General features: G+C 48.0%; 1 protein-coding gene across 1 annotated transcript in view; it reads right to left on the bottom strand.

Annotated features, from left to right (window-relative positions):
- Nucleotides 1-23018, bottom strand: part of LOC137610714 (TRAF2 and NCK-interacting protein kinase-like) — a 34828-nt gene extending 11810 nt beyond the window's left edge. Inside the window, 20 exon segments of the mRNA XM_068338481.1 lie at nt 214-329; nt 407-516; nt 602-841; nt 1014-1184; nt 4013-4528; nt 5481-5726; nt 6407-6493; nt 6768-6884; nt 7742-7940; nt 8034-8100; nt 8406-8581; nt 8697-8775; nt 9036-9090; nt 9184-9314; nt 9422-9512; nt 9823-9933; nt 10506-10631; nt 11698-11754; nt 18054-18119; nt 22751-23018. Coding sequence (XP_068194582.1) covers nt 214-329; nt 407-516; nt 602-841; nt 1014-1184; nt 4013-4528; nt 5481-5726; nt 6407-6493; nt 6768-6884; nt 7742-7940; nt 8034-8100; nt 8406-8581; nt 8697-8775; nt 9036-9090; nt 9184-9314; nt 9422-9512; nt 9823-9933; nt 10506-10631; nt 11698-11754; nt 18054-18119; nt 22751-22807 — 2818 coding nt within the window. The 5' untranslated portion in view covers nt 22808-23018.
- Between the last annotated feature and the right edge of the window lie 283 nt (nt 23019-23301).

Below are 23301 nucleotides of genomic sequence, written 5' to 3'. Positions count from 1 at the left end.
TGCATATCTTGAATCTCCCTCGGGCCTGACGTTTGACATCTCCCTGCTCGCCCCCCTTTTCAAACCCCCTCCCTCGTATTCGCTCCTCCATCTCCCCGGGGGTTGTGGGGTAACGGGGCACATCGGACAGGTTGATCGGAGCAGAACTGCGTCTGACAGCGACCCGCTACAGCGGCGTTAGCCTGTCTGGATGTGGGTGCGTTTGTGTCGTACCTCTCCTCTCGGCTGAGTCTCCCTGAGATGAAGGGGAGGAGGAGGAGGAGGAGTTGGAAGACGTTCTCTGCAGCATGGCGTCCAGAGAGACCTCCGAGCGCCGCAGGTCCGGGTTGCTGAAATGAACACCAAAACCTTCCTTCAACTCATATTTATTCATGTTGCATGAAATTCAGAAGGTCCTGGTCTCTACCTGGACCGTATGAGATGAGAACCGACACGGGGGGCCAGACCCCCACCTCCTCCGTTAGGGGAGTTCTTCCTGACCAGAGCTGGAGAGATGGACGTGGTCCTCTGGGGGACCTGGAAAAAAACAGAAAGGAGCTCATCTCAAGATCTTTAAGGTGGAACCGCCTGGTCATGTGACACAATTCACTTCCTGTCTGACCTTTGGTGGGATGTCGTCCTCTCTCAGCCAGGCCGTCCTATCCCGGTCCTGGTCCCGGTCCTCCCTTCCCGTGGCGTGTGGGATGTCAGAGGTGGGGTCAGAGTTCTGTCTGGGCATTTCGGGCCTGGGGGAGGAGACGCCGACGCCCTCGCTCAGCGCCGAACCCGTCGTCTGGTCCTGCAGGGACTGTGAGCCGGACATGGAGCTGGAATAGGTCTTCACCGGAACCAGGTGGGCCATCTGGAGGAGAGGATGATGGGACGCGAAGGACGGATGGATGAAGAAAAACAGAAAAGGAGCGATTTAGGAGTGATCGATTCAGAATTTAAAGAGTTCATGGAGCGAAGATGGATTCTGATGTTCGCAGGACACACACACACACACACACACACACACACACACACACACAAACCTGAGGCTCGATGGGGCGGTTGATGGGTGGGGTATGGGCGGAGTGCATGCCGACGCCGCTGCCGCTGAAGGACTCGGAGCGGGGAGGGAGGGCGGGGTCGGAGGCGGGGTTGGTGGCTTTGTGTTGCGGCGCCGGAGAGCTTTGCCTGTTGAGCTTCGACCTCTCCTCCACCTGAAGCAGGTGACACCACCGTCACTCAAAGCAAAAGCACACGGGCTCGACCAATCACCACGCTCCACCCGCCAGGAAGCCCCACAACCCTCAACCACGCCCTGCTCTGAGATCTCACCCCGAGGGATTCGGTGGAAGGATTTCCTGTCCTCACCTGCCTCACCTTATCTTCGATCGCTAGCTAGTTGGCCTGTGAACGGAAGAGTAAACCGGGCCAGCCTTAGCCGCAAAGCTAATGGCTATCCTCCAGCTTGTGGGGTGCGCTGGTGCTGCTTTTGTTCCTCAATGCTAACAAACACCAAACATCTGAGGAGTTTGGGAGGTAGAAATCCCTCTAGTCAGAGTAATCCGATTACCAGACTAAGTGATGTGTGGTAAAAGAAGCCAAAATCCCTCTAAGCAATCTGATCAGCGATTGGTGGAGGGTTGAGTCCTGGATTAGTGGGGCATCCTGCCGATAGCGCCCAGACCAACAACATGCAAACAGAACCATCCCCTTCAGATCTTCCTGTAATCACGCATGAGCTCATAATCTGTGATTATAACAGATTATGATCTGGATCAGAACAACTACGCATCACTGTGTCAGTTTCTCAAATCTGTGTGATTTAGAGGCTATGCTAGGCCGCGGCGGCTAACAGGCGTGTAGCGGCGCAAAGATTCCAAGGGATTTAGTTGGATGTTCATTTGGGATGAAATGAACTGATGAAGAAGCAATGATGAAGACTCATTCAGAAGCCGCGACTGGATTTTATCTACGGAATCAGATGGCGATCGTCATCCCTTTATCTCTGAGAAGACGTTAGCTCTTTCCATAGACACTACAAGGTCAACATTAGTAGGTTGTTGTTGTTTACATGTTGCATACAAATGGAGAAAAAGGTCTGAAAACCAAAAGAAAAACACCAGGCTCTTCCAGAAATGTTCAAATGGCAAACAGGAAGTAGATCTTTTTTGAGTCACATCTGATAATTTGACCCCGTTCAACCAAAACCCAACAATAAAAATAAACCGTACCATGTACTAACAGCTTAACTAAATCATTCATCATTGCAGCGCTCTGGTTTGGTTGCCTAGCGACGGTATGTGTGTTTTAAGAGGCAACATGTAAACAACTCCAAAAAGGACAAGTTAATGAAAGAGGACTGGTGTAGTTTTATTTGGAAGGATCCCGCCACCGTTCACCGAACCATCACCATGACGGAGCGGCAGACTGACCTCCAGAGAGTTTGGATGACACTGGTGCCTGTGGGAGGGGGCTGGTGATGGTGCTTTGTGCTGATTGGGTGAAGTGGAGGACATGGAGGGGGTGGGATTCTAATAACTGAGGGGTGGGTGGGACTAACCCTGAATATCACCTTTGCTATAGATCCCAGTGGAGAACAATTCCAGTGTGAAAGGTCAAAGGTAGAAAGATGTCAGAATGTTTGTTTACAGGTGTTGTACTTCTGTCGTTGTGAGAATTATTTTTTAGGGTTCAATTTTCAGAAAACACTGATGGAACATCATTAAATGAAATTTAGATGTTATTGTGTTCTCAGTGCTGGAACATATCTACTTATTGTCAAATGTTGTCTACTGCAGCGGTTTCCAACCTTTTTTGCAGCACAAACCGGTTTAACGTCAATCAATATTTTAACAGACCGGCCCTGAAGGTACGGTGGGTAAATCCAACAAAATAAAATAATACAACCAGCATAGAAACGATTTTTTCAAATACAATTATAAACGTGAATCCAATGTGTTTGCAACTTTATTAGCATTGTCCTCATAGCATTGCGCAAATGTTGTTTTTTTCTTCGTTTTGCTACCTTGGGAGTTTCAATTTAGTGCAATGTATTCTGTATTAGTGGTCGGAGCGGCCCCTTTAAGAAGGTAGTCATATGACCGAGGCAAGCATCTACTCTACTTGTCCCTATCTTGTCAATGTATGTTGACCTTGGTGGCAAATGTAATACTCCTTGGAAATCAGTAAAGTCATCCTATCCTATCCTTTCCTATCCCCATCATCAGAACTGAATCATCACTAAAAAACTGGCAAACAGTTTTAGTGTACGTATGTGTTAAGATACCGAAGATACAGATACAGAAGTACAAATATGTGGGCTATGAAGACTCTAGTGGTCGACAGATCTGGTGCAGATCTCGGTCTGGGATCCAAATGGAGAGCCATACGGGGAGTTGTGTGGAGTAGAGGCAGGTGAGATGAGGATAGGTTTGGCAAAAGAGTTGGCGGAGAGTAGATAGATGGGTGGAGAGAACTCATGGGTCATGTTGGACATGAGATCGTCAGGACGGAATGGAGAGCTTGAGGTGCTGGTTGACCCAAAGTCTGAGAATGATAAGGAACAGGAGAGGGATCCCAGTGGAGAGCTGTTAGAGGAAAGGCCATTCCAAGAATAGGTGCTGCCCTGAGAGCTGGATAAAAAGCCTGAGGAGGGACTGTTCTGTTTCCTGTCTGCAGAAAGGCGGTATTGAAGGATATCTGCTGAGGCAGATGAACTGAAATCAGACTTTGGGGAGATATTTCTACCAGACCCTCCATGTCTACCAAAAGCAGGGAAAAGACTGTTATTGGGGACTTGAAGGAAGTTAGGCGAGTTTGCTCGTCTAGACAAAACGGAGGAGAGAACGTTGACAGGGAAGGATTGAGAAAGGTGATTGGTTGGGTCACGTGCTGTGACCTCCCAGTCCGACGCCACTCGGAGGGCCTCGTGGCTGACGGCTGGCCTAATCCCTTTCTGCCAACCTCCCTGATACTCTGGTTCTACATCTACATCTATTCTACGACAGGGTGAGTACGACCTGCTACGAGTTAGGTTACTAACCAGTTTGAGTGCAGGGATGGAGAGAGGGGTAGATCCAGACTGAGGTCTCTGGACCTGTCTTGGGGCATGGGGGGCTACCTGACTCGGGACAGAGACAGGTCTGCTTCTGGGGTTTTCTCTCCGATTACTTGGCCCAATTGGACAAGGTTGGAGAACTGGGTTAGGATGGCCTTGACTAGAATGTTCTTTACAGCTCATACCGGGTCCTTTTCCAGCAGCTTTTTCTTGGTTTCTACATGGACTACGCCCCCTCTGGCTCTGCCTCTGAGCCCTAAATTCTCTGACCTGCTGACTAATCTCCTGCTTGAGACCTGGATCTAGAGGTTCTCCCAGGTCCAGGGGAATATTGATATGGGGGAGGTGGGCGGAGAGGAGCTGGGCACCATGGGATGTGGTTCGCCTAGGGGCCTGGGCTCTGCGTTCACAATGAGGGCCAGAGGATGAAGCCGGTTGGTTGAATGACTGGTGATGTCGTAGCTGGGGGTGGGGAGGGTTAGCATTCTGCTGCTTCGGGACCTAGGAGTCACAGGAGGTTAATGATACACAAAAATAATAGTGAACAAAACACAAAAACACAAATTAAAATGTTGGACAAAAGACGGTTGTGTAGGGAAACAAACATAAACCACTAATAAAGTAGATTATGGTCCAGTCTCAGGCAAACCTGTCACCGTTGGGGCCTCTGAAAGAAGAAGTGAGCTCAGGCAGACCATAGCCTATATGGTGATGTCACTGTGATGTGATCAGTCTTATGTCATATAAAGCTCCTGGCTGTTCTGGTTTTGGTGATGGTGGAGGTATCTGAGTGTTTTCCATCAACATGGCTACAACTGGTTTTGCTCAAATGTGATATAGAGCAGCATGTCATCAGCATAGAGGCGGAATGACATCAAAACTGACATCATATCATGATTATCAAAGGAATATTGTTGTTAACCAGGTCTTATCACTTTGTCCATAGCATGCCTGCTTCTAGGAAGACCTACAGGAAAGCGAGAACCCACTGGTTTCTAGGATACAGTAATAACTAGTTTTTAATTCATTCTGTGACCGAGTTCATAAGTTAATCTGCTTGTACCTCAAAGGAATTTTCTTGATTTACAAATAACTAAAATCATTTTAATACATTCCAGTCTTGTAAAGAAAAAACCCCCAACCCCCTTCTAATTTATGAAAAAAAAATCAACCAATAGACATGCATACTCATCAGTGTATAATTAATTATATGGAAAAGCTACTCGTTATTTGGACTTCCACTCGTATCTCAAACAAAATATGGACGGAGTGATGGCTCGTATCTCAAGAATATCGTATATCAAGTCAATCGTATGTCAAGGTACTATTATGCATGTATGGTAGATGATGAATGAATGAATGAATGAATGAATGTATTCAGTGTGGTATTTTCTTCAACAGTCATATTGGTAACTGGTCACATGATCCAATGCGTGGTCCCCAGATGACGCACCTCTTTAGCCCAGGCTGGCTTGTCGATGGGACTGTTGACATCCTTGTAGTGGTACAGCTGCTTCTTCTCGGCTTGTCGTCCCTCCTGCTGTTGCTGCTGTAGAGACACCAGGTAGGCTCGCTCCTGCTGGAGCTGCCTCTGCAGACGCTCTGCCTGCCGCTGCTCCTCGATCTGCTTCCGTTTGTACTCCTGAAAGAGGAGAGTAGGAAGAGGAGGTGTGACGGAGGAGGACAATCGGACCTGTTCCTGAGAGGAGACCTGAATTCAGATAATCATGCAAAAAGAACTGGAACGACCACAACTGGGAACACGAGTGAGGATGGAGGGAAGAAGGTGGGACAGAGAGAGGTTTCAACACATCCTGGTGATGGTCTTTATTGAACTTCACTAGGCTGGATCTCAGAAGGTGTCCTCAAATGCCCGGAGAATTCAATGGACCCCAGATCTGGTGGACCTTGACATTGTGACCCCTGAAGCAAGTCTGAATAAGTGAAATCTAGGTCCAGCGTCTGTGTGGAGGAGGCGGAGACACAGGAGGAGGTGGGAAACTTCCAAATTTTAAAACTGGCAAGAGTTAATTTAATTCCAGCTCAGACGATGACATATGATGATGATAAGTGATGACAGGATGATAATTATGTGAAAAGTCACAGGAGTTCAGCATGTCTACACCTGTTATTATTGAGCAATTTTCCCCTCGGGGATCAATAAAGTGTTAAAAAAATCAGTTCTATATAAGTTGGGTTCGGTTTCTGTGGAACCCGCTTTGATCCAGCCTTTAGTTAATCCAACAACAACATTAGAAGCTTGTTTCTGCTCCTAGGGCAATCTCAGGTAACACCCAGTTGCATGCAGTGGGAGGGGGGGGGCCACAGAGCACGGATGTGGAGGTGGTAGTGGTGGTAGTGGGGAGGGGGGGGGGTTACCAGCAGTAAGGCCTGCTCCTGCAGGAGCTGCTGCTGGAGGATCTCCAGCTGTCTCTGCTCCTCTTCCAGCTGCCTACGAATGTACTCCTGACAGCATGGAGGCGCAAAAACACACACAAGAAGATAGAAAGCATCCAGACACACAAAGAGAGGAGGTTAGATCGTCTGCTGAGGAGGACGCCTCAAAGGAGGAGGCTCTGCGTGTAAAAGAGAAGGAGCGAGTGGAAGAGGTCTGAGCGCAGAGGAGCTGCTGTGAGTTCACTGAGAGGATGAAGCTGTAATATCTATAAAGTGAATTCAGAGAGGAAGTGATGTCATCAGTTGTGAGGTGTGTTCCTGCGGTGCTGGTGAGTGTAGGCACCTGCTCTCGCTCGGCGTGCCTCCTCTCCTCCTCTCGACGGAGCTGCTCCAGCTCCTCGTAGCGCCTCCTCTGCTCCCTCTCGTGCTGTTTCCTCAGCTCACGCTCCCTCTGCTGCTGCTGCAAGGAGATCCAGCATCACCGTTAGCATCGTCATGGTAACGGTGGACCCCACAGCAGGGACCGACAGGACCCCAGACTCTATACTGGATCTTAAGCTCTATACTAGATCCCAGATTCTATACTGGAATCCAGAGTCTATACAGAACCCCAGACTCTATACTGGACCAAAGACTCTATGCTGGACCAAAGACTCTATGCTGGACCAAAGACTCTATGCTGGACCAAAGACTCTATGCTGGACCAAAGACTCTATGCTGGACCAAAGACTCTATACTGGACCAAAGACTCTATACTGGACCAAAGACTCTATGCTGGACCAAATACTCTATGCTGGACCAAAGACACTATATTGGACCTCAGAAACTATACTGGACCAAAGACTCTATACTGGACCAAAGACTCTATACTGGACCAAAGACACTATGCTGGACCAAAGACACTATGCTGGACCAAAGACACTATATTGGACCTCAGAAACTATACTGGACCAAAGACTCGATACTAGACCCCAGACTTGACACTGAACCCCAAACTCTATACTGGACCCTAGACTCTATACTGGACCCTAAACTCTGTACTGTACCAAAGACCCTATATTGGACCTCAGACTATACTGGAACCCAAACTCTATACTGGACCCCAGACTCTATACTGGAACAGATATTCTATACTGGACCCCAAATTCTACACTGAACCCCAGACTATACAATGAACCCCATATTCTATACTGGACCCCAGACTCCATACTGGACACCAGGTTCTATTGTAGTCTGCCAAACTGGGATAGTTGATGCTCGTCTTTTAGCTTCCATTTAGCATTGCTAGCACGAGCAGAGGCAGCATTAGATGCTCACCTCCTCCAGCCGTCTCCTCTGCTCCTTTTGCTCCTCGATGCGCTTCTGTCTCTCTGCCAGCAGCAAACGCTTGTGCTCCTCGTTCTGCTGCTGCTCCAGCTGCTGCCGCCGCTGCACCTCAGAGCGCTCCTTATTGGCCACCTGGAGCCGTAGGAAATCCCGCCTTAGGGTGGACTCTCCCGGGATGTTGATGATGGAGCTGTGAATGACGAGGCAGACAGGTTCTGAATGAGCGAGGAGTCAACATAAGTGAGGATGATGATGATGTTGGCGCACCAGTGAAGACACACACCTCGGTTCCCCCATGTCCCGATCTTCATCCTCCTCTTCGCTGCCGCTGTACTCGTACTCCGTCTCATCTGAGAGGAACAATGAAGAACACAGTGAGGGAAGACGTTCTACCTTACACCCATTCGGTACCAGCTTCCCCTATTCTTCCTGGCTCTTCTACATGGACCGCTACAGGTTTTCAGAATAAAAGCGCGACTTTTAAAGACGATCATGTCACCTTAGTGTCCAACTTAAGGCAACCCAGCCTTAAATGGTTACCTTCCTTCCACTGGTTGGAAGGAAATCTGGATGTGTTACCATGGTAACAGGGTGACCGCCTCCTCCTCTTTCTGCGATGATAGTTTAGTTTAGCTTGTGTCGCTCTGTCACTCACCTCTCTCCCCCCTCTTCTTCTTGGTGCGGTCGATGTGGTCCTTCAGCTGGATGCGGACCTGCCTCTCGTTGGGCAGGTCCCGGATGAACGGATGCTTGAGGAGCTGCTCGGTGCTCGGTCTCTGGCCGTGACTCTTCACCAGGCAGCTCTCGATGAAGGACTGGAACTTCTTGGACCTGGAACCATGCACGCACACACACACACACACACACACACACACACATACACAGAGTCACCAGGTGTCCAGAAACTGAAGCCCCGACCCACTCGTACCGTGGATGAACGACTCACCACTTCTTGGACTTGAGTCTGGGGGCGGGATTCCGTGGGATCAGGAAGAGGGCTCTCATTGGGTGCATGTCACACAGCGCTAAAGACACGAGATACATGCTATTAGCAAAGAGAATAATCACAGCAAACAGAGCTCACTTGATCAATACATAATCTTTTTTATTGCTGAAGAATTTAGTTACTCTGCAGAATTTGAAGCAAGACCTGAGCAACAAAAATGATTTGTTCCAACATGCAAAGTTTAGTTTGCATAAAACGTAGTTTCACATATAGTATAATTAGCATAAAACCTAGCTTAGCATGAAGTGTGGATAGCATGAAATATAGCAGGGAACGTACGTGGTGCTCCTTCAGCCATCTCTATCGCTGTGATCCCCAGAGACCATAAATCACTCTGGAATGGACAGACACACAGCATTCAGACACGCCCCATCACCGATCAATCACCGATCAATCACATCAGTCTCCATCAGTCTGGGCGAATCACCTTGAAGTCGTACGTGGCGTCGGGGTTCTCGTCGCAGGCGATGACCTCCGGTGCCATCCAATAGGGCGTCCCGATGAAGGTGTTCCTCCGTCCTACGGTTCTGTCCAGCTGGGCCGAGACCCCAAAGTCCACTACGGAGCAGGAACACAGAAACCTTCAGATCTGCAGCTTTTACTAGATCCAACAGGATCCATCCTGGAGCAGTTTGTTTGGGGAGTTGAGGTGGGGTCATACTGACCTAGCTTGACCTCTGCGTTCTCCGTCAGCAGGACGTTCTGACCTTTGATGTCTCGGTGGATGACTTTATGCTGATGGAGGTGAGTCAGACCCTGCAGGCCGAGACACAGTGATGCTGCAGCATCATCACTAATATGAAGGCAGGCAGACAGCAGAGATGACCTCTGACTTCTTCTTATAAACAACACACGAGTAGAAGAATGACCATCAGGGGTTTTAACCTACTAGAAGCATTAGCAGGAGTGGCGGTGGGGCACCAGGAACACTTCCTGTTGCTATGTTTACTGATTGCTTACATCAAATATGTGCAAATATGCCACTGTGACCAATCAGAGCCAGGACTGACACCCAAAGTGACTTTAGCATGCTAGCATGGCGCTAGTCCAGAACCTCGGGACTCACCCTGAGAATCTCCCTGCAGATGTAAGCCGTCCACTCCTCCTTCAGGGAGTTCCCCTTCGTGTTCTTGATCAGGTCCGTCACTGATCCGGCTCCACAGAACTCCATCACCAGCTGCAAACACACCAAATTAGCAAACAGGCCACTTATTTACCACAGAAATATTTAGTATAAGCAAAAACATGCATTTGTCCTCCTTCAACAGATGGTATCAGTCAGTAAAAAACAGATTTGTTTTTTTTATTCATCACTATTTAATAAAATAATTCAATAATTTATTGAGACAACTTTATTTTTCTGTTTCAAATTGATTTAAAAGTTGAATCAGATTCTCATAATATTATTTTAAATAAAAATAAAAACCCCTGCTGTGATCTGATAGGCTGTCAGGACAGAGGGCGTGGCTATATACTCCACAGTGCCTCCTACAGACATTCATGTCACATGTTCGGAACTAACTAGGTTTTGAATTATTATTTAACATAAACATTGTATTCATATTTATGTTATTATTTAATTATTATTTATGTTTATTGTTTATGTTCACACTGTATGGTTGCATTTTGACTCCTATCCTGCTTTATGTGCTTTCAATTGCCCCTTGGGGACTAATAAAGTTTTTTTGAATTGAAATTAATTGAGACGTAAATGCCTGATGATTGAAAAATGCAAACACACACACGTACCCATAGCTGGTCATCGATGCCGGGAGGGTTCTTCTTGATGAAGGCACCGTAGTACGTGGCGATGTTCCGGTGGTGACTGTACTTCTTCAGCATGTTTATTTCTGCTTTGATCTCCTCCTCCTCATCCTGAAAAAAAAGAGTTAAACAACGGAAATAAAATATTTTATCTATGTTTGATATTCACAGTACTAATACTAATTAATAGAATTAGTTAGTAGTATGTAATTTTAAAAAAAAAATCTACAAAAGAATCAACCAATCAGAGCAGAGGAGCAATCTGACTGGAGGTTTGATCAGCCAATCAGCATCAGCCGTATCTAATTAGGCTTGAAAATATTGACTCATTGAAGCAGCACTGGAACCACACGGCCTGTTGGCTTTCAGATTAGCATCGCTAGCACTAATGCAAGATTGAATATGTTGTCATGACAACATCATGGATGTGGAAGAAAAACCGTAGTGAGTGCAATTTGAAGAGAATTTTACCAGCCAGTGATGATGTCACTACTGTAATGATGATGTCACCACCTTAAAAATGATGTCACCCACCCAACTGTCCACATTCCTCCATCAGACTTCCATTATTACATCTGAAAACAGTCAAAAATGACCCCAAACCTGACCTGGAATTTTATGAAAACCAGTCTAAATATCAACTTATTCCAGTAAGGTGACCAGATTTACTTTTAAAAAAAAATTCTATTTTAATTATTTAAATATTTTTTCCATGAAAAGCAGTTTTATAAACTTTGTAAACTTCATCCCAGATGAATTCCAGACGGAGTTTGGAGCAGAAACTCTGATCTGACGTCCACGCGGCAATCTAGCTATTAATGAACAGCCTCATCTCCATCAGCTTTGAACGGATTTATTCACAATCATTTACACGTTTAGCTGCTGTGTTAACTGTCTCCTTCACTCATTCATCAAGAGGAGGAGGAGGAGGAGGAGGACGAAGGGGAGCTCTATTTATAGCTGAGATTCCCTCCGTCCTCACAGACATGCCTGAGACCTCACTGCTGTCCTCACGTCTGCAGCTAATATTACCATGGCAATAGACCTATCCTCATTTACTCTCTTCCATCACACACACACACACATACACTGACTCACTTTAAGATGACATGGTTGGTGTGTGTGTGTGTGTGTGTGTGTGTGTGTGTGTGTGTGTGTGTGTGTGTGCGCGTCTTACCCCGGTGACATCCATGACCTTGATGGCTGCGAGCTGCCCCGTCTTAACATGGCGACCCTGATGGTGGGGGAGAGGAGAGACGATCAGACGAGCAGAAGACAGACGGTGAGGAGAGAAGAACCGATCGATCGATCGGGCCATCGACCCACGGAGAACCCGTCCTCCGGTTCCACGTCTCCTCTTGAGTTCACCTCTAAACAGTTCTGACAAATATACAAGTGTTTTATATCAGCTCTAATGTGTGAAGAGGAGGCTCCATCAGAGAGGAGCCTCTGATGGAGCCTCCTCATCTCCATCTCGATGATGGAGATGATGAAGCAGGTAGCGACACACATTAAATATCATTCAGTCTGGGGCTAACAGGCTAAAGGGGCTAACTGGCTTATGTTAAACCATACTGAGTCCCATTGGGCCCCTGGGGCCCTTTCAGCACCAGGACCTCATGTTCTCAACGTTCCACCAGCTCAAAGCTTCCGTTAAACTGGCTGAACCCAGAACTTAAAAGTGTGTGAGTAAAAGTTCCTTCTTTGTGTCGAGCAGCGATCACACACACTCTGCGGGGGAGGGGCTTTGTCATTCGGATCAGTCTGACCCAATTCCATCAGAACAGGGACCGGCTTTGTTAGACGGCGACAGCTTTGGAGCCACAAGCAGGAAGCTCAGAGAGACTCCGGAGAGACACGAGTCAGAACCTCCAGAAGACAGAGAAGAAGTCAGAACCTCCAACGAGTCAGAGTCTCTACAGGAGAGCAAACGAGTCAGAACCTCAAACGAACAGAACACAAGTCAGAACCTGTACAGGACGAAGGACGAATCACAGCACGTCTAATCATGACACTGACTCCGCCTTCATTCGAACACCTGACTCGTCAAAATCAGGCCTCCAAATAAGGTCATTTCCTGAAATCCTCATCATTATTATTATTATTATTATAATAAAGGAACAGTTTGTTGCTGAGAGATTTGAGACAATAGTAGACTCATTTATTCTAAGAAGCCCCCCCCCCCGATCCATTCACGCTGAGATCCTGCTGGTCCTGACCCAGATCTGCGTTCTCTCACTCCTCTGATTCTCTCTCATTATCTCACCCTCCCGTCTTCTCACCCTCTCCTCCTCGCCCCTCTCTTTATTTCCCTCTCGATGTCTTCCCTTCTTTCAGGCCTTCTTTCTTCTCTCCGGGTCACACGGCGCTCCTGTGACCGACCAATCAGACGACAGGAGGCTCCACAGATCAATGTTCTGTGAAATGTTCTTCACAAGTCTGAGCCCCCCCCCCGCCCCCCCTTTACCCGGTCCATCTCTCTCCTCGCTACGTCCCTGGACAAATGTGTTACCATGGCAACACGGAGACCTCTTCTTCAGAGAATATCCTCCAGATGTGTACACATGTCCACGACAAGCGCGACCTCTCACAAACACAACTGTCAACACGCAATGATGAAAGTGACTTTAGCGTGTTAGCCGTGCTAGCACAGGCTAACAGGTTAGCATGTCGCTGACAGAATGTCGTCCCTTCCAGTGCCTGTGTTCACGGGGACCAAATCGCCTTTTACCACTGAACACACACACACACACACACACACGAGACCCCCCCCCCCTCCCGTGACCTCAGACACATTTACCATGCAGGACACTTCCTGCTGTATCCTAGCAACAGTCTTGGCTGGCAGTACTACAGTGGGAACGACACTTAAACACACACACACACACACACACACACAGAGACAGCCAATCAGAGGCTGTTGTCCCGATGGGTGAGATGGGGGTGGGGGGGGTGAGTCTCAGCTGCAAGGTCGCAAGAAACTGTCCTAACTTTTAGGAATGAAATGAAACTGACTTTATCTCAAGATTCTATGTTTAAACTTGTTTGAGATGCTTCGGATAAAAACATTTTTAAGGCTGAGTCACACCAGATTATGGTCAGATTATCATCCGATACATAGAATCACCTGAGAGATTTTAATCTGGCGTTTTGGATGCGTTTACCATCCCACTTTTAGCCGGGGGACAGCGAGAGCAAAGACGGCCTCGACTTGTTGTTGCATTCAAGGACAGTGGGACGTCTGAGCGGCCTGCCTGAACAAAAGTGAGCAGATTAGGAGTTATTTTAATCTATAAATCTATAAAAAAGAGACTGCTGGTGGTGTGAACACATGAATATAAACACATGAATTATTAACGCTGGCTAGAAATAGCGAGAAGCTATCGATCAAAAGGGAAGAAAAAATTATATTAAGTGTTCAGCCAATGAAAAATTACTAAAGAATAAATCCGCACCTTTCCTGACCTCTGATTGGTTGGACAGTTGACAACCCGCTTCAAAAGTGAAAGCATTACATCAGGTCTGTAGGACTGGATCAGCTGACCGCATCAGCTGACCCTAGAGAAACAGGAAGTCGGGTTGGTTTACAGCTGAGTTGGCTTCTTCAATCTCAGCGCCATTCGCCCCCTCAGTCCTCTTATCCAACCATTCAAATGATTGGTAGCACGTGTGTGTGTGTGTGTGTGTAGGTGTGTGTGTGTGTGTGTGTGTGTGTGTGTAGGTGTGTGTGTGTGTGTGTGTGTGTGTGCATTCAGTGAAGCAGTAAATAAAAGTGACAAAGGCCTCGACAAAGCCAAGAAATATAGGAGGAGAGTCTCAGAGAGGTGGAGGAGATAAAGGAGAGATGGAGGATGGGGGGGGGGGGCGGTGATGCGTGGAGTCCAGGGGGGTTGTTATTGACGACCGGCGTGTTGATCGAACGTCGGCCGAAGCTGCTGGAGGTTTAATCCATCACGCGACTGAATGAAGCGGCTCATTAAGCTGCTGCTCACAGAGCGACAAGCTAACGAACAACCGGCGCACAAACAGCTGATCCAGGGTCAGGTGGACTCGAGGCAGAGCTGTCGCCATGGAGACGATACGTAATCGCACCTGGATGCATGGGTGTCGAAACCTTAAGAAATCCCAGTGCTTCAAATGTCGGATTAAAAAAAAACCGAGCTCAATGTTTGTCCCGTTGCCCCGCCTACTCAGACAATCAGCCAATCAGCTCTCACTCAGGAGAAAGAGCAGGTGTGTGTGTGTGTGTGTGTGTGGGGGGGGGGGTTCTGATGAAGAGGTCTGAAGAGTGTCTTAATGGCCCTGCGCTGGTGCATTGTGGGTAAGTGGAGCACGTAGCCTTGGGGGGGACACAGAGAGGACGTCGGCCAGGTGTGTGTGTGTGTGTGTGTGTGTGTGTGGCTGCACGTGGAGGGGGCGAGCACATCTGCTGTTCCCACGGCAACAAGCACCTCCGTCGCTTTTGATGGTGAGACGGTGGGCGCGAACCCTGACCCCGACCCCGCCCTCATCGCCGCATCACGCATGCTTTAGTGTGTGATCAGCGTGAACTCTTTATGTCTCCATCATTCCTTCGTCCCTCTCTTGGAGTCTTCCTCTCTCTGAGGTGTGTTGGGGGCGGGGCCTCTGTCCAGTGGGTGTGTATATATAGTTTGCACTGGCTGCTCTAAAAGGACCATAAATAGAGAACAGAGTGACGCTGAATAATTAATCACCTCCTCTCTCCTCCATCTTCCTCCTCTTCTTCATCTCCGATGCTGTGAATATTTGATGGGGCTGATGGGAACTGCAGTTCTCTGAGGAGAGGAAGGGCTGTTTGTCTCCTTATATTGCCCCATCAGGGGCAGGAACGGGCAGGACCACTCTTAAAACGTCCCCTGATTCACTGACTGACTGGCGTATTGATCTGGTGATCGATTGATCACGGGTCTTTCTCATTCCAGGAGAGAAGGCATTTGTCTCTTTGATTAACGTCACACCTCATCAACTCATCGCATTTCGTCATCAGACGTCATCACATGTCGTCACTGCGAAAAATCCCCCAAGCCCTCTCTCTCTCGCTCCCTCTACCTTTACCTGGACGGAAAATCCCCGCCCCACTCCTACCAGCCTTCCTGTTCCTGGGTGGGCATAGCCCAGAGGCTAGCAGCCAGGCCACTCCTTTACTTCTGGAGAACAAATGAGCGTGTGGATGCCTCACCCTTCCTTGGAAGTGTTTGAATCGAGTTTTCAGTGATGATTGATTATCTTGATTATTAGGGTCGGCAGTGGCTCAGCGGTAGAGCGGACGTCTTCCAACCAGACATCGACGGTTCGATTCCCGCTCCCGCCAGACATCCAACATCGGACTGTGGGAGGCCTCAACTCACCTCCAGGCCACTGCCGAGGCGCCCTTGAGCAAGGCGCCGTCCCCTTACAAGTTGTTCAGTTGGGGCGCTACCTGAAGTGGCTGCCCTTCACTCTCTTCCTCCCCATGGGCTGTGAAATTAACTGCATGCTCGCAGGTCCCTTGTGTGGTGTGTGTTCAGGGGGGCCTGCACAAATACTGTGTATCCTACCAGTACTGTGTATCCTACCAATACTGTGTGTCCTGCATGTAAAAAGAGTGAAAATATTAATTTCCCCGTAAAGGGGATTAATGAAGTTCATCTTCTTCTTATAGTGTTTATATTTGGAGTTAAATGACCTTTTTGATTATTAATGGTGTAAATTATGGAATTAGGAATTAAGTAGAGATAATATTCTTTATCCTTTTGTCTTTGACCATTCCCTTGTCAGATTAAACCAGTTCAACCAACCTTAAAAATAAAAGATTTAAGTGGAACCTCCCGCAGGTGCTCATCTGTCCTAACCGACACACCGTTGAGTTGTATTGACTCCTTAAACCAGATCATTCTAAAGCCTAAATACTCTACAATCACACTTCATCACATTTCATCAGACTTCATCAGTCTCATCAGACTTCATATCTCATCAGACTTCATCACATTTCATCAGACTTCATCACATTTCATCAGACTTCATCACATTTCATCAGACTTCATCAGTCTCATCAGACTTCATATCTCATCAGATTTCATCACATTTCATCAGACTTCATCATATCTCATTAGACTTAATCACATCTCATCAGACTTCTTCATTATAACTCATCAGACTTCATCACATCTAATCAGACTTCATCACATCTAATCAGACTTCATCACATCTAATCAGACTTCATCACATCTAATCAGACTTCATCATATCTCATCAGCCTTCATCATATCTCATCAGACTTCATCATATCTCATCAGCCTTCATCACATCTCATCAGACTTCATCACATCTCATCAGACTTCATCATATCTCATCAGCCTTCATCACATCTCATCAGACTTCATCACATCTCATCAGACTTCATCACATCTCATCAGACTTCATCACATCTCATCAGCCTCCATCACATCTAATCAGACTTCATCACATCTAATCAGACTTCATCACATCTAATCAGACTTCATCACATCTAATCAGACTTCATCACATCTAATCAGACTTCATCACATCTCATCTCGCTGTATTTCCTCATGTCTCATTTCTCATCACAGGAAGGAACACAGAGTCTACAAGAGATACAAGACTCACGACACGCTTAGCCTGGTCTCATCGACCGCCTCCTCAGAGAAACAAGTCCACTGGGTGTGAATGTGTGTGTGAGTGTGCGTGTGAAAGTGTGTGTGAATGTGTGTGTGTGTGTTGGTGTGTGTGTGTGTGTCGGTCTCTGATACCAGTGACTCCACTTTTGTGATGCAGCAGAGAGAAGAAACAACCAGTCTCCTCCTGTGATGACAGAACACCTCCTGTCAGGCAAAGTGCTCTACACACTGTTTAATTATTCACCAGTCTCTCTCACACACTCACACACACACACACACACACACACACACACACACACACACACACACACACACACACACACACACACACACACACACAAACACCAACCAACTGATGGCTCCTTCCAGCCCTCCCACTGTGACTACAGTAGCTCTGTGGTTTCCATTTACCGAACCGGGGGCGGGGGGGTGGTTCTGTTTAAAGTTCTGGACTCAGATCCGGGTTTGAAACATGGAGTCAGAACAATCAGGAAGCGTAGCTACACGTCCTGACCTCTGACCTCTGTTCATAATCAGATGGTTCCTGTCCAAACCATCTCACATTGGACTGGTCGCACGTCAGCGACTGGTCCAATCAGGAACAGGAAGCCATCATGAGCGGGAGAGGAAGCCGGCGGAACCATGGACCCGTAGATAGCATTTAAACGAGCGCTGGAGAGCAGAAACTGCCGACCGCACTGACGTCAAAACGTCACAACAAAAGCACGAGCACTTCCTGAAAGTCTGACTGCAGAGAAGAGAAAGGAGATCCAGCAGAAAGCACTTTGAAAGCATCACAGTTTGCATTCGCTCCATTTCTCCCATGAGCCTCTTTTACCCCCACCAGCACGTCCTTTTTTTGCCTCTCGATGAAGATGAAAGAGGAGCTCTTTACCTTGTAAACCTGCCCATAGGTGCCGTTTCCCACCAGCTCCACCAGCTCAAAGATGCCAGCGGGATCCTGGAAGACAAAAGAAATGCACTGGGATTACTGGCATGAACTGGAAGTACTGGTCTGAATGCAGATCATTAAACAACACAACCAAAACGTTCAGACAGGAATAAAAGAGGGATTTCTGTACGTAAAAATATTCTAATATTCCTCTGAATCTGACTTTAAACCAACCTTTTTTTGCGTCATGGAACGATTAAACGTTAAGACTACATGGAACGTTTTTTTAAGGTGTGATGGATAAATACAACAAAATAACATGAAAACATCAGCAAAAATTAAAAAAAAATTATTCTATATATAATAATAAAAAACTGAATCCAATGTGCAACTTCATTAGCAGCGTCCTTGTAACTTCGCACCAACGATTTGTTGGTTTTGCTATCTTGGGAGCTTCAATTTAGCGGTAATGTTTTCCGTGTTAGCAGCCGGAGCCGCCCCTTTAAGAAGGTAGTCATGTGACCGAGGCAAGCATCTCAAAAAGCGTCGATAATGAGATGTGGAGGAGAATTATCTGGTAATTTTCCAAACCAAAACATCGTTCAGAATCGGATTTGGGTCACATGACCCCCCTCCTGTCCCGGAATGGGCGGAGCTTCGTCTCCAGGAGGTTGATTGTGAACGCTAGTAGAAAACAAGTGGATTCAAAAGAGAAAGCAGAACTGCACAGTCATCAACGCTGGATTTGGAGAAGTGGCGACGGGTCAGACTCCAAGGTTTTATTTAGCGCGTCTCGCGCTGTGATTCATCGTCCACCAGCGAAGTCACGTGACCCCGAGAGAACGCGGCACGAGAGAATGAGCTCTGAAGCGGCGCCTCATTAAATATGAATGATGCTGTTCAGCCCGAGGAGACGATGAAGTGGAGCAGCACAAACCCTTTTCTTGCAGAAGCTGGACGCACGAAGCGGCGTGAAACCTCACTGCGCACGCCACCACCACACACGCACGCACGCCACGCACGCCGTTGCGCACGCCGTTGTGCACGCCGCCTCACCTGCAGCATCAACAGATTCACACTCAGGGAGGAAACGGAAGCGACGGGAAGAAGAGTCTGCCGGGTCGGAGTGTTGTTGTCTACATCCACTCGCCCACTCACACTTTAGCGCAATCTGAACAGCAGCGCTTGTGTAGGAGTGTGTGTGTGTGTGTGTGTGTGTGTGTGTGTGTGTGTGTGTGTGTGTGTGTGTGTGCGGCAGTGAGAGGATGTACTTGAGACTGAAGGCTTGTGTGGTGTGGTTGGGTTTTCTGCTGCAGAGAGAAGAGGGTGAGAGACAGGAAAGGAAAGGAGAGCAAGAAGAGCGACAAAGGCTGACAGTTTGACGGGTCCGCCGAGAACCGCAGGATCGAAGACGAAAATACATACAAGTGCAGGATCCGCACAGGAAGTTCTCCTGAGTCACTTCCTGTCAGGACGGAGAGAATGAGGAGGAGGTTAAAAACAGACGAGAGGAGGATCGTTCTGGGAGCGATGTCTTCTCCAGACTCACATGAGCCAATCAGCAATAAAACCTTTTGCTTTGATTTAGGCTCCGCCTTCTTTTGGCTCTGCCTTCTTGTGGCTCCGCCTTCTTTTGGCTCTGCCTTCTTTTGGCTCTGCTTGCATCAATTGTTTCCCGTTAGTTTGTTCACAGAGGCTTCGACAAACAAACACCGCAACTTTCAGGTGTTTCCACTTGAGATACTTGATGATTAATTACCCAGAATTCTCTCCGTTACATCCTACTACCAATTCTACTTCTGGGTCTCGGGTCTGGAGACCCGGAAGTAGAATTGGTACTTCCGGGTACCAATTCTACTTCCGGGTAGGAGGTTGTCAGCACCATCATGACATCATAATGTGTTTAATCATCTGATGGACATAACTGATGACATTAGCTTAGCATTTTTGGAAGCCTTAGCAAACATACTCCAGCTAAACTTCCTTAGCGACATGCTATTAGCAGCTGAAACCACTGGGTACCAAACAGTCACGATGCTCCTTTAACATAGATTTGAACTCTGACAGGACGGCTATTGGTAGTTTTATCTACCAAACAGGATGTGGTCTGACCTCAGTCTCCGCCCATCTACAGGTCAGAGTGATGTCATCATCATCATCATCATCTGTAGCAGCAGACCGCAAACAGACAATGACCTCCCTCTGACGGAACAACTCCTACATCTCCTCAAGCAGGGTGGGGCAAGAAGGAGCGAGGTGGGGCAAGATGGAGCGAGGTGGGGCAGGGCGAAGCGGGATGGATCCCATGTTAGGATCTGCACTTGGAGCAGCTTCATGTTTCCTCCTTGTTTCAGTCAAACATTTAACAGAGCGTTAAAGACTGCATGGGGGGGGGGCAAAATTAGGTCAACGAGTTGGGGGGGTGGTTGGGGGTGGGCCATACAGTATATGGACTATTCATGAATAAGCTCTGTGTGAGCCTCGGGCGCTGCTGTGGCCCCGTTACTATGGCGTCTGAGCTGAGGGGCCAGGAATGTCGGCATGCAGATGGGGTGGGGGGGTTGGGGGATTGGGGGGTTGATGGGATTGGGGGCGGGGGGGGGCCTTAACGCCACTTTAAACTCTGGTCACATTTCTCCACTCTCTGTCTCACCTTCACAATCTTATCCCTCCACATCTTTCACCCATCTCGCAGCTGATTGGACGTTTCTAACCTGTGGGCGTCGTCTTACCGAAAAACCTTCGTCTGAATTAAAACGGCAGCATTTCGAACGCCGCCGATTGGTCACGCCTGGCTCCGCCCACTGCCTCGGAACCGTTAGGTTGAGTTTGACGAAGGCAAGAAAAGTGTCGAAACAGCAAAGACGAAAAAACCCTTTTCTCTTTGTGTCACACACTTACTACCACACACACACACACACACACACACACACACGTGCACACACACACACGCGTACACACACACCTATCACCACCAGTATTATAATCAACCCCCCCCTCCCCAGAGCCAGCTGACCTACTTCCTGTCTAGCCAGTCAGTGGTTGACTGAACACCCATCTGAAGTGTGTGTGTGTGTGTGTGTGTGTGTGTGTGTGTGTGTGTGTGTGTGTGTGTGTGTGTGTGTGTTTCACGAGCAGACAAAAATATGAGATGTTCAAACTGTCCAATAGCAACGTCAAGAGTGGTCATGTGACCTAAGCCTCTCCCATCATCATAAAGATACTGGACCTATGAGACTAGATTAAAACACCTGAAGAAGAAGGTGGAGCCACCTGTTGCTCCTCCCAGAACAGGAAGTGTACGTCTGTTAGCTTCTGGAATTAGCATCGTTAGCATCAGCACAGATTTAACCACGTTTTCACGTCAAAATCATGGATGCGAAATTCAAAAAAACAACAGTTTTTAGTTTACCAGCTCCCCTCCACTCTAACGATGATGTCATCACTCTTAACGATGATGTCAACACACTTAATTATGATGTCACCACTCTAACAACACTCCATATTACCGGTCACCTTTGAAACGCTCTGACGTTGTTTCTAAAATTAAATAAATGCTCCGTAAAAACACTGAACTCTTTTGCCGACCTTTTGAATGATTGTACCGTGATGTCATCAAGACATCCTCCGCTCCGATTGGTCACACAGCAAAACACCGTCACATACTGAGGTTTTGAACGCGGCGTCTCAGCCCTGATGGTGTCTGAGTGCAGCAGGTGGATGCAGCACGCCTGCAGACACACAAACAGAACAACACACGCCGAGCCCGGCGAGGCGGAACCGAGCCGCCGTTAAAGGAGGAGCCTGCAGGAGAACAATGGAGGAGCCTCCTGCAGAGCTTCAGCTCGCTGCGGCTCCTGGATGGACGGAGAACCGGCTTCCTGAGGAATTAAAACGGCTAATCCCAGTCGCCGAGCGGCGTGAGGAGAAACTGGGTTAAATTCCGCGGCCGTCTGGCCTCTGATTGGCTGGAAAAACATCAACTCCAGCAGATCCAGGTCAGCCCAGCACCACCAGCCTCCATGATCCTCCCCGGCTAACCCTAACCTGACGCGTTCTCACCCCGGGTTCTGCTCATGTTTGGTAGAACACGGATCAGAAATGGAAGCCTCTTCTTCCTCATCCTGATAGGAAGCCCTCTCCCCGCCTCTCTTATCTTCCTTTGATTTCTTTTCCACCCAACCGGTCAAGGCTGGGTCCTGCACGGAGTTTCTTCCTCATCGAGGGAGTTTTTTCGCCGCCGCCACTGTCGCTTATGTCTGTTGCTGTTGATTAAGCGCCATATAAATAAAACTTGATTGAGGAGGAGGCAGAACATCTGAGGAACAGACGGTGGATCCGCTCTGTGCTCGTTTGACAGATGCAATCAGGAAGTAGAGAAAACACTTTTTTTTGGGGGCTAATTCTGATTAAATATCACACATTTATTCCACATCTGTCTTTTTTAAATTCCAGAATTCCACATTTCACTCAGAAGCAGAACTACTGGACCTCAGGAAGGCAGGAAGGCTCTCGATCACGTGACCTCGTCTTAAGGAAGCTAAGGTTAAAAAAAACAGAGGTTATAACCTGCGGTTATAACGCTCATATCGAACACCTGCATCTTATTTGGACCATCAGAACCTTTAACAAAGAGGAAAACATGACATCCAGCCTCCCCCCTTCCCTGGGAGGTGAGGAAGAGGAGAAGCTGATCTCACCCTCAGCGCGGACAGGTCGATCTCATCCAGACTCCTGGCTGGGGAGTCACTCGCCATGATGATGATGATGATGATGATGGAGGAGGAGGGGTTGGTGGTGGATGATGGAGGTGATCCTCTGCTGGCCCTCGGTAACGATCGGTCTCTCCTCCCGGTGACGCGCGGCTAGAGCGCGTCCGCGGCGCCGGTTCGGTCCATGCGTCCGAGCGGAGAGACGGTCCGGTGGGGGGGGGGGTGAAGCTCCGCGGTGCGACTGGCGGAGACGCGGCTGCTGTCACCGAATATACCGAGAGAGAGAGAGAGGGAGAGAGATGGGGGGGGGGCTCCTCCTCCCCGGTTGACATAACCACGCCTGTTGCTGGGCGGGGCTTGCTGAGCCTGCAGGGACTCCCGGAAGCAGCGAGCATCCTATTGGTCAGCAGGACGGACTTGTCACGTGGTGTGTATGAGAAGGAATAGTTTTTAGTTTTTAAATAGAAATAAATATTTGAATGGATAATTAATTTTAATTATATGAGTGTGTGTGTGTGTGTGTGTGTGATGACAGGGAT

This window comes from Antennarius striatus, chromosome 17 (assembly GCF_040054535.1).
Source record: "Antennarius striatus isolate MH-2024 chromosome 17, ASM4005453v1, whole genome shotgun sequence".
NCBI lineage: Eukaryota > Metazoa > Chordata > Actinopteri > Lophiiformes > Antennariidae > Antennarius > Antennarius striatus.
Note: the sequence above shows the minus strand (reverse complement) of the source record. Positions and strands in the feature narration are given on the sequence as shown.